The sequence below is a fragment of the Silurus meridionalis genome, chromosome 27 (genome assembly GCF_014805685.1).
Source record: "Silurus meridionalis isolate SWU-2019-XX chromosome 27, ASM1480568v1, whole genome shotgun sequence".
In the NCBI taxonomy this organism is placed as follows: domain Eukaryota; kingdom Metazoa; phylum Chordata; class Actinopteri; order Siluriformes; family Siluridae; genus Silurus; species Silurus meridionalis.
In genome coordinates this window covers 8,310,383-8,320,299 of record NC_060910.1, presented here as the reverse complement: position 1 = coordinate 8,320,299, position 9,917 = coordinate 8,310,383, and the positions used below count along the sequence as shown (strand labels likewise).

General features: G+C 36.9%; 2 protein-coding genes across 2 annotated transcripts; one reads left to right on the top strand and one right to left on the bottom strand.

The window, feature by feature from the left end:
* Positions 1-1,957: 1,957 nt before the first annotated feature.
* mboat4 (membrane bound O-acyltransferase domain containing 4) lies at positions 1,958-3,389 on the top strand. Its single transcript, XM_046842202.1, has 3 exons — positions 1,958-2,079; positions 2,164-2,388; positions 2,465-3,389. The coding sequence occupies exons 1-3, from the start codon at positions 1,958-1,960 to the stop codon at positions 3,387-3,389; spliced, it is 1,272 nt and encodes a 423-aa protein (XP_046698158.1).
* A 1,684-nt stretch (positions 3,390-5,073) lies between these two features.
* zgc:114041 (uncharacterized protein LOC574425 homolog) lies at positions 5,074-8,293 on the bottom strand. The gene is given in 5 exon segments (XM_046842245.1): positions 5,074-5,270; positions 6,911-7,154; positions 7,157-7,640; positions 7,706-7,877; positions 8,092-8,293. Coding segments are annotated over 5 exon segments (1,299 nt in total).
* Between the last annotated feature and the right edge of the window lie 1,624 nt (positions 8,294-9,917).

The window sequence follows — 9,917 nt, the reverse complement described above, 5'->3', positions numbered from 1 at the left end:
TCAAGGATCAACAAGATTTGAGAAGAAATGTTGCAAAGACCAGTCCAATCAAACTAAATATATATTTTTTTATAATATTTTTTTAAATATATTTATTACTGGATCATCATTTACTAGATCTGGCTGATCTAACCTTTTTTTTCCATTTAAATAAAACAACAGAATTATTTATATAAAAAGTGTAAGAAAAATTAAAGGACACATTTACTTACATGCTTAGAACCTTGCATGCAGCTTTGCACTAAAAACCTGTTGCTTTAAACCACATTATACAAGACATAACACTTTCAAATATTTAATTATTAATTATTAGAGAAGTATATTTATAAAAAAACAACAACCCTACATTCTGATCTTTGAAAACATGTTAAACATATTACAGAAACCTCCTTTTTGTATTAGATAAAGAAGTTATTTGTATTCTGTTACATCCCAATTCTGGAGACATCTGCATGATGATTAGCAATTGCCTGAGCTGTAAATATCTCTGGAGTGGGTTATGTGGGTGGTTAATTAGCTGTGAAAAGCCATTTTAAAATGGTCACTTTGCTCTAATAGACCATGTTACCAACTGAGTACTGCAAATCAGGTTATGGTTTTCAAGGGTTGTCTCAAAATGGATTCAACTGGAGTAAAATATATATAGATAGATACAACTTTGTCAGTGCATAGTACAGGTACACAGCAACAAAACATAGTTTAACATCTGCCAGAAGTGCAATTAGAAATATTTTGCAAACTGAAACATGCAGATAATAAAAAAATATATATACCACAAATAAATAAAAAGACTCTGGACATTGAAAATGTGCAAAAGCTATTAAAATACAACAAATAATTATATAGGATCTGGGCTGTGTGTATATTTTGAAATGTACAGAAGTATGGAATATATACATTTACAATATGAGATATGTGTATACACAGTGTATACTATATTGCCAAAAGTTTGCAGACACCTAGTAAGTATGGTATGGGCTGTTTAAGCATTGCATTCCATATTTAGTCCCAATTTGCTCTTATAATTCCCTCCACTTTTCTGGGAAGTTGTTCCACTAGATTTTGGAGTGTGTTTGTGAACATTTGTGTTCATCAGCCACACGGGTGTTAGTAAAGGCAAGTATTGATGTAGGTGAGGAGGCCTGGTGTTCAGTCAGCGATTCAACTCATCCCAAAGGTGTTCAGTAGGTATGGAATTAGAGCTCTAAAGCAGGCCACTCAAGATCTTCCTTTCCAAAGCATGTAAACTATATCTTCAAGGAGCGCACTTTGTGCACAGGGGCATTGCCATGCTGGAACAGATTTGGGTTTCCATGTTCAAGTGAATGCAAAATTGTATTATACCGCATACAAAGACATTCTATACTAAATTGTGTGCCTCCAGCTTTGTAACAATTTGGAGAAGAACTACATATGGCAGGAAAGGTCTGGCATCCCAATACTTTTGTCTAAAGAGTGTATGTTATACAGATGATATATAAATATGAGAATAATCTTGGATAGTCTACGAATTTACAATTATATACAGTTATAATTATCCAGAGAAGCTCCAAAGGGACAGTGGTTGAATCAGATGTACAGAGTGGATTATTTTACTTACAGTCACAGTTGAAAAGATTTATAAATAAATAATTACCTGATGAAGCATTAGCATACCTAAAATGGGAACGCATGAGCATTATCTGTCAACCTTGAAGCATCTGCATGACAACTGTGTACTCATGACAATGCTGCTGGCTTTTAGATGATTCGTTACTGAATATGTAGACAGGACCAACACCTATCTATCTATGTACACTTGGAATTTAGATTGCTTTTGTAAGTGGAAAATAGAAATATTGGAGGCACTATAGCAATAAAATGTTCTCCAATGTGTTAATAATAAACTGATGCTCGTGCTTAATAAGAAGCCACATGCAGAGCAAAACACAAATCAGGACATACTGATCATACTAGAATGCATCTTCTGTGGATAATTTTTAATCAAAATCCTCAGCTGGTATACCAGCTGTTAACTATACCTTTGGCTTTTATGTTTTACAGTTTGGCTACAAAAGGACATCTCACCCTGTTTAACAGGTAAGCATTAATATTTTAAAATGTTATTGTGATTGACATACACTCTATTAATTGGTTAAATATATGAGCATTTGTTTTGGGAAGGCATATCTGTCTGGCAGTGGGAGGTTTCAGCCTTGCTGTTCTAACTATGGGCCCATACAGCATGCTGCTGTTTATCACCAATATCATATTTGTGCTACTGGTGCACTTTATGGAACCAGTTCATATTCACAACTGGATTCTTGGGCTGCAGATGTGCTGGCAAACACTGTGGCACTTCTATATGCAGTACCAGCAATATTGGCTCTATGAAAATTCAGATTCCAGGTAAAAAAACATTTTACTCTTGCTGGCTTACAGCATGTCAATTCTCTGTTAAACATCTGTTTTCTTTTCACCTCAGGCTTGTGCTGGCCATGTCTGCTTTAATGCTTCTCAGTCAGAGAGTCACATCAGTATCAATGGATCTCCAGGAAGGAAAAGTCATTAGGTGTTTTGAAAAAAGCCTCCAGAGCCAAGTAATTTCCCTAATTCCTTTCCTGAGCTACACTTTGTATTTCCCTGCCCTTCTTGGAGGACCCCTTTGTGCGTTCAACACCTATGTAAGCTTTGTGGAGCAGATAAGTGTCAACCCACCACCTTCTCCTCTTCCCATTCTACTTAGGAAGATGTTGCAGGTTTTATTTCTTCTAATTTTCAAATTTCTCCTTACACACTTACTACAATCAACCATATTTAGCCCAAGTAGCTCTCCATGTATATTATGGATCTGGATCTTCTCCTTGGTGCTCAGATTGAATTATTATGTTCACTGGAAAATAAGTGAATGTGTGAACAATGCAACAGGATTAGGTTTCAGTGGGTACAGTACAGCTGGAGGTGTATTGTGGAATGGACTTTCTGATGGTGATGCATTTGAGATTGAGAGCTCAAGTAATATTTCAACCTTTGCTCGCCTCTGGAACAAGACAACAGCCACCTGGTTACGCAGATTAGTTTTTCAGAGGTGCCGCAGGATGCCAGTGCTTATGACGTTTAGCTTTTCTGCTTTGTGGCATGGCTTGTACCCAGGTCAGGTGGCAGGCTTTCTGGGATGGGGGGTAGCTGTGTTAGGAGACCACAAGCTACACAAGTACCTTTCTCCAAGGCTCACCACAGCTTGGAGGAAAGGCTTGTACACTTGTCTAAGCTGGCTCTACACTCAAGTGGTCATCACTTGTGTTGTAATCATAACTGAACTTCAAAGTTTGGAGGCACTCAAGCTGTTCTGCACAACACGCATTGCACTATTTCCACTTGCAAGCATTGTAATATTATTGAGTTTATAAGACTGCAGTACACACTCACCAGCCACTTTAGTAAAAACACCTGCATTTATCCAATTAGTCAATCATGTGGCACCAGAGTGGCACTCGTGAAGATACAGATCAAGTGCTTCAGTTAACGATCATATTAAATATTAGAATAGGATTCAACTGTGATCTCAGTGACTTAACTGTGACGTGGTTGTTGGGGCAAGATGGGATGTCTGGAGTATTGCAGGAACCTTTGATCCTATAATTGTACATTCATGACATTTAACAGATGTCCTTTTCCACAGTGACTGTCAATTGTCTTATTTATACAAGTGAGAAGTTAAGGGTTAAAATAACTAATGCTAATGTTGTGCATTATCATGTGCTTTTCTGCTTGTAAAGAGTCTTTATTTGATTTACAGCACTCTTATGATATTCCCATTAAAGTGGCAAAGTCAAAAGTGATTTTGTTTTGTTAAATCTTTTTTTCTATTTTTTTAAATAACGTGAAATATTAATTTGTAATGTCTAATAAGTGATAGCGAATAAAAATAGACAAGCATAAGGAATTGAGCGAGTTTGACTGAGCCAGAGCCAAAACTGCAGATTTCCAGAACTGCAGCTCTTGTGGGTTGTTCCTGGTCTGCAGTGATCAGTATCTATCAAAAGTGGTCCATAGAGGGAACAGTGATGGACCAGTGACAGGGTCATAGGCGGCTAAGGTTCACTGATGCAAGTGGGGAGTGAAGGCTGGACCGTATAGTTCGATCAAACAGATGAGCCCCTGTAGCTCAAAGTTAATGCTGTTAATGCTCGATGGGTCAGGACTGTTTTGGCAGCAAAAGAGATCACATTTTCTGATTACAATGACTGTGTTGTTCAGCTATTTGAATGACACTGCCATCTTGTGGTCACTTAAGTACCTTGTGGCCAACACATTATCTAGCAATACAGAAATCTAGATTAATGGATAATTATTGTACATAAGAACTTCTTGACCCTGCAATATTTGTAATCTTTATACTAAGACATGATAAATGCCAACCTATATACCTATAAGTCATTCACAGTGAAGGAAGGTTCAAGGGGAATGAAAACTGTGTTGGATAAAGGCCACAGTTGATTAACCTATCTGAGGTCCTAAGTCCATTATTGTGGCCGGGACATATAACACATATAATGTTTAGTGCTAAATGGTTCCTAAAAGATTTGACATGTATGGACTTGAGTGGATGTTAAACTGAGCCCATTTAGTTGATATGTAATGTACAGTCACTGAGATGACAATGCAACAATGAGAACAAGAGTGCAATCATTCAATTTTGGCAATAAAGTATAAATACATCAAAATCATACACACACCAAACAAGTAAATCATAAATGTATGACATGATTCCATTTATTTCTAATTATTTCCAATAATTATTCTCGTCATTTATGAAAGGAGAGAGAGAGAATACATTTATTATGTGCATATGGTACCAGTTATTAGAGAACAATATGGTGTGTAAAAATTAATAAATCTAAAATGTCTCTCTTTCTAAACTTTTTGGATGGTAAACAAATACAAAATTCCTAATTTTCTCAAAAGCTGTGAATTTATGCAAACTTAATAAAACTGTTTATTTCAAATGCCATTTGGAAATCACACACTGTTCACAACCACTATACAAAATTAACTACAGTTTACAAAGATAATAAAACAATAATAGTGTCTTTACAGTTCTAAATGATCTATTCCTTTAATTTGACCGGTTTCACTGTCAGCTGCAGCATCTGCAACTTTTACCAAATCATTATTTTTTCTTACCACCAGCCTGTCGACCATCACTACAAAAACAGCTGAGAGTATAAAGCAGAGGCCTGCTGGATAAAATGCAGTACTGAATTCACCGGTCCAGTCCACCAGCCAACCTGTGACATTCAAACACATACAAAAAGACCTGACAAACTGTTCAAGGTTTTAGAATCTCTTGTCAATTCTGATACATTCAAAGGTATTCAATTTTAGTATACAACTGAGGCTGGGGCAATTCTAATACACTCAAGATAACATTGAAAACTTTTCGAATGTGCATTAATTATGATAGACACTGTGTCATGTTACTATATACATGTTAACAAGGGTTATTAATATCACAGTACGTAAAACAGTCTTTTATAAAAAATTACAAAAAGCGGCATACATGAACATAAAAAAATCTGAAACACTAACAACCTATAGTGAGGTGATGAGGACATGGATTCACATTTCACACTCTGGTGGTACAGTACATTTGAAACAGAGAAGAATGACATTTTTCAGTTCAAAGGAATGGATGAATGGGTGATCTCAATCTAGAGTGTGTAGCCATAATATCTCCATTTGATGATAAACTAGTATACTGTCTCTCTCTGTTCCTCTTTTTAAATTTCCTCTATTTTCTGTCTATGCTACAAAGACTTCTAGCAGCCAGCAGTAGAAAATTACAGATAAAGGACAGATAAAAAAAACTACAGGAGCTCACCTATACTGAGCTAGACTATGTACACTAGTACACACTAACTAGACTATGTACACACTTGCTTTGCAATGGGTTGTACCCTGGCATTTGCTTAAAAACCCAATGGTACATTAACCCTACAGCTAATGATGATCACAAATGTCAATACACACCAGTGGTGGACGAAGTACACAAACCATTTACATGAGTTAAAGTACAGATACAATATGTAAAATATTACTCCAGTAAAAGTGCTCCATTTAAACTTTCACTCGAGTAAAAGTACAAAATTAATTGCCTTCAAATGTACTTAAGTATCCAGAGTACTATGATTTATAATGGCTATAATATTCCTATTATAACTCTTGTCACAAGACTCTTTTTTTCATAGTTCATGTGAAAAGACTCCAATGTTACTTTTTACACACCAGTCGATTAGTAGAATGATATTGATGAGTTAAACACCGATTGATATTTATTAAAATTATCATGAGCCCAAAACCTTCTTTTCAAATACTTGGAAAAAATTCTGCAAATGAGAGTTGTGGCAAGTTCGAGTCAGGAGATTCTTCCATCATTCATTCCTCTCAAAATATTCTGCTTGCTGTTGAACTGACATTAGATTGTATGTTGGTGATAAGTAAACTGGGCATGCACTTTACCCTGATTGGTGTCTTGCTGCCTGTTTGACCAGTTAAATTTTTATCCTCATAAATTAAAAGGAACGACTGATATCACAAAATGTAGTTGAGTAAAAAAAAAGATATTTGACTTTAAAATGTAGTGAAATTAAAGTAATAGTCTCCCCAAATGGAAACAGTACAGTTCATATACACAAAAAAGCTACTTAAATGCAGTTACTTAGCCACTGATACACACAGTCAGCTCCAGAATCATCTGCACACTTCATGAATCTAACATGAAAAATTAATAACACATGTAATGAATCATAGGGTGAGGAAAACATATTATGTAGCTCTTTTATATTTTTTTACATGATCTGCATAAAAAAATACATGTATGGTAAAATAATGTTTGCAGTGTTATAGATACAAATTAGGAACCACTGACCTGAAGCAGGTGGTGCGATGAACGCCCCAATGGTTCGCAGAAGCATAAAGAGTCCAAGCGCACTGTCAAAGCACTCCAGCCCTACAATGTCCACTATACTTGTGATGTGGACAGCCACTACACATCCAAACAGGAAGCCATAAAGTGTGGTAAAAGCCACAACTGGCCAGTAGGCATGTGGAAGTGGCAGGAGCAGCACTACCACTCCCAGCAAGACAGACGCAACTGCTAATATCTGAATTACCTATTCCTCAATACCTGCAAATTAGCCAGCCACCCGCAGGCCAGCCTGCCTAGCAGATCAGCCAAAGACAAAATGGAGAGGAGGATCGCAGCCCAATATTGTTCTATACCTTTGTGATTGCCATACGGCACCAGAAACAGAGGTGGGATAAAGAAACCAAAAGCAGCCAAGATGGCAAAGGCAATATACAGCAGCAGCTCAGGCCTCTGGATCAATGAGCAGCGGATGTTCTTGGATGTTGAAACTACCATAAGGGTCGGGGTTTGAGAAGATGCCTGAGGTTTGAGGGGTTTCATCAAAACTCCACACACCAAAAGATTAATAATAACTGAATACATTCCTGACAACAAGTTGGAGCAAATCAAAGGTCTTACAAATCGTTTACACGTGACCTCTTTGGTCTCTGGCAGATTCTAGCTTAGTTTAGTTATAGTTAAAGCTATAGGTTTTTCATTTACCTTATGACCTCCAAATATGTAGTTGGTGCTCCAAAACATCTTTCGAATCTATTAAGGTAGGTAAGTACTCTAAAAGATGTCTTATTATGTAACAAAATACAAAAAAACCCCTCACTTTTACCTTGTAAAACTCCTAATGACAGATACAGCCATGGCAAACCCAGATTCAGTGAGGCAAAGATCATGCCTGACACTGCCAGAACTCCACCAATCATCATAACACCACGTTGTGTGACATAGACACCAAGACCTCCCGCGAGTGGAGCTGTACATAGAGAGTACAAGTTTTTTAAACCACAGAATATTACGTTTAATATAATCAAGGTATTGTCCAACTTGTGTATTGTTTGAAACAAAGTATTAATACAGCAATTCAGGGGCTGTTTCTGTTTCTAACCCTGTTCTAAGCAGTCAGTAAAAACGTCATGTGAAAGTTCCAATGACAGGTGACATAAGCTCAAGCTTCACTGCCTCCTCACCTCCCAAATGAAACATAGCGATGCTGATGGATGTGACCCATGACACAGTGCTGGTGAGGACATTGTAGTAGTTCTGGATCTCCAGGAAAAACAAGCCAAAATTCTTGAGGACGGCTGTAGTGAGTCCTCTGGAGAAGAAGGCAGAGAGCACCACCACCCACCCGTACCCACCGTCTGGTATTTCCAAACTGTCCTCGTTCATGGTGTGCCAGTCAGTTTCACCTACAAAGTGATTATTATATGACATTTGTATAATAAATCCCTGTACTGGAGCTGCATTATAAAAAGCTTTACATAACCGTCTGTAACAACAAAATATTCCCTAGGCTATATTTTAGCTGAATTTAAATGTTACGAGCTAAAATTATTATTTATGGGATTTTAATCCACAAAATAAACGAAATACACAAATCTCTAATAAGTCTGTTTCTAAAAAAAATCCATCTTTATACTGCAAAAAGCTTCCAACCACCCAATTAATGTCAATGTATTACTTCATTTCATTTGTATTGTATAGTTATTGTATAATTTTAATTTTAAATGCACATCACCTTCATTACAGACTTTTAAATTAGTCGGCATGTGTTTAGGAAAAAATACCGTAAACACACACACCAGTGCCAGAGGTAATACAAAACATTCCACACAGCTATTGTACTCACCAAGACTGAAAAGTGTTCAATAATTCTATTGTACATTTGCCTATTTCAAAGGGTGTAAATGTTCAGTCTTTGATCAATTCGATTTGATCCTTTCTGTGTTTCTGTGACACATATGTGGATTTATATTGACTAAATGGTTGTTGCTTGTCTTGCTAACAGCACATGGAAAAGAATCGGAGAAGACAACTGTGTAATTCTATTTATAACCGAGTTACAACATGGGTCACTATGGAAAGATTGAAGGGCCAGGTATTCTAATCATTCTATTGGCAATCAGACTAAACAGAAACTATTGTAAATAAGCTAACAGTGTGCTCCACTAGATAGTTTAGAACACAAGTCATTTCATCTTCATTGCTTCAAGTTAATGCAAAATGTCAACAACATTTTTATGACCTACCCCTGAAAATAAGTGACATAATTGCAGTTTGTAACTCATCATATTCAAGAACCTTCGATCTGAAGTAGTCACAATAAAATGAGGCAAGTTTGTGGTTGTAAAGCACATCAGGGTCAGTTCTTTATATTTCAAGGGCATGCTCTGTTAGAGTGTTTAGTAATGGGGTGTTGTTGGTAAAAGGGCCATTTCCATTGGTTGGATGAGGGATAGATTCAGACTCCTATGAGTACGAATCTGAATGTGGCTTCCCCTGCCAAAGGTTTTTACAGTGTTTAAACCAGGTTCTGGCAACCTAAATGGCCCATTTGAATATGTTTTATAATTCTGAATACTGCATCCTTCTGATATCTCTTTAGAAGCACGTCTGAACAAGGACCCTCAGATTACTTACATCTTTAAGATGAGCAGATATTGCTAACCACTAGGAGTGTAACGATACACGTACTCGTTCCGAACGCTTTCGGTACGTCACCCGAATGCAATCCTTTTTATTTGCAGAACATAGTTAAAATCCCTCACGAAAGTATTGAGTGGCAGACCGCAAGTTTGTTTAATCTCCGCCTCGCACTTTAAAAAATGATTGAACTTGAAAACATATATAACAATCTCAGGGATATAAAAAAAATCTAGAGTTAGCGCAGTAACACTGTGGCGTCTCACTGCGTACTGGAAATACGATTTGTAGTGTGCGCATGCATAGTTTTCGCGCCACTTCCTACCAATGCTAGCGATATGGATTCGTTAGCATTTTATTCACAGCTTCA

Bases quoted from the DNA above. Each gene is read 5' to 3' on its own strand.
- mboat4 (XM_046842202.1), top strand. From the start codon at position 1,958: ATGCATCTTCTGTGGATAATTTTTAATCAAAATCCTCAGCTGGTATAC. The intron at 2,080-2,163 runs GTAAGCATTAAT...TGTTTTGGGAAG, and splicing joins CATCTCACCCTGTTTAACAG to GCATATCTGTCTGGCAGTGG. The intron at 2,389-2,464 runs GTAAAAAAACAT...TTTTCACCTCAG, and splicing joins TATGAAAATTCAGATTCCAG to GCTTGTGCTGGCCATGTCTG.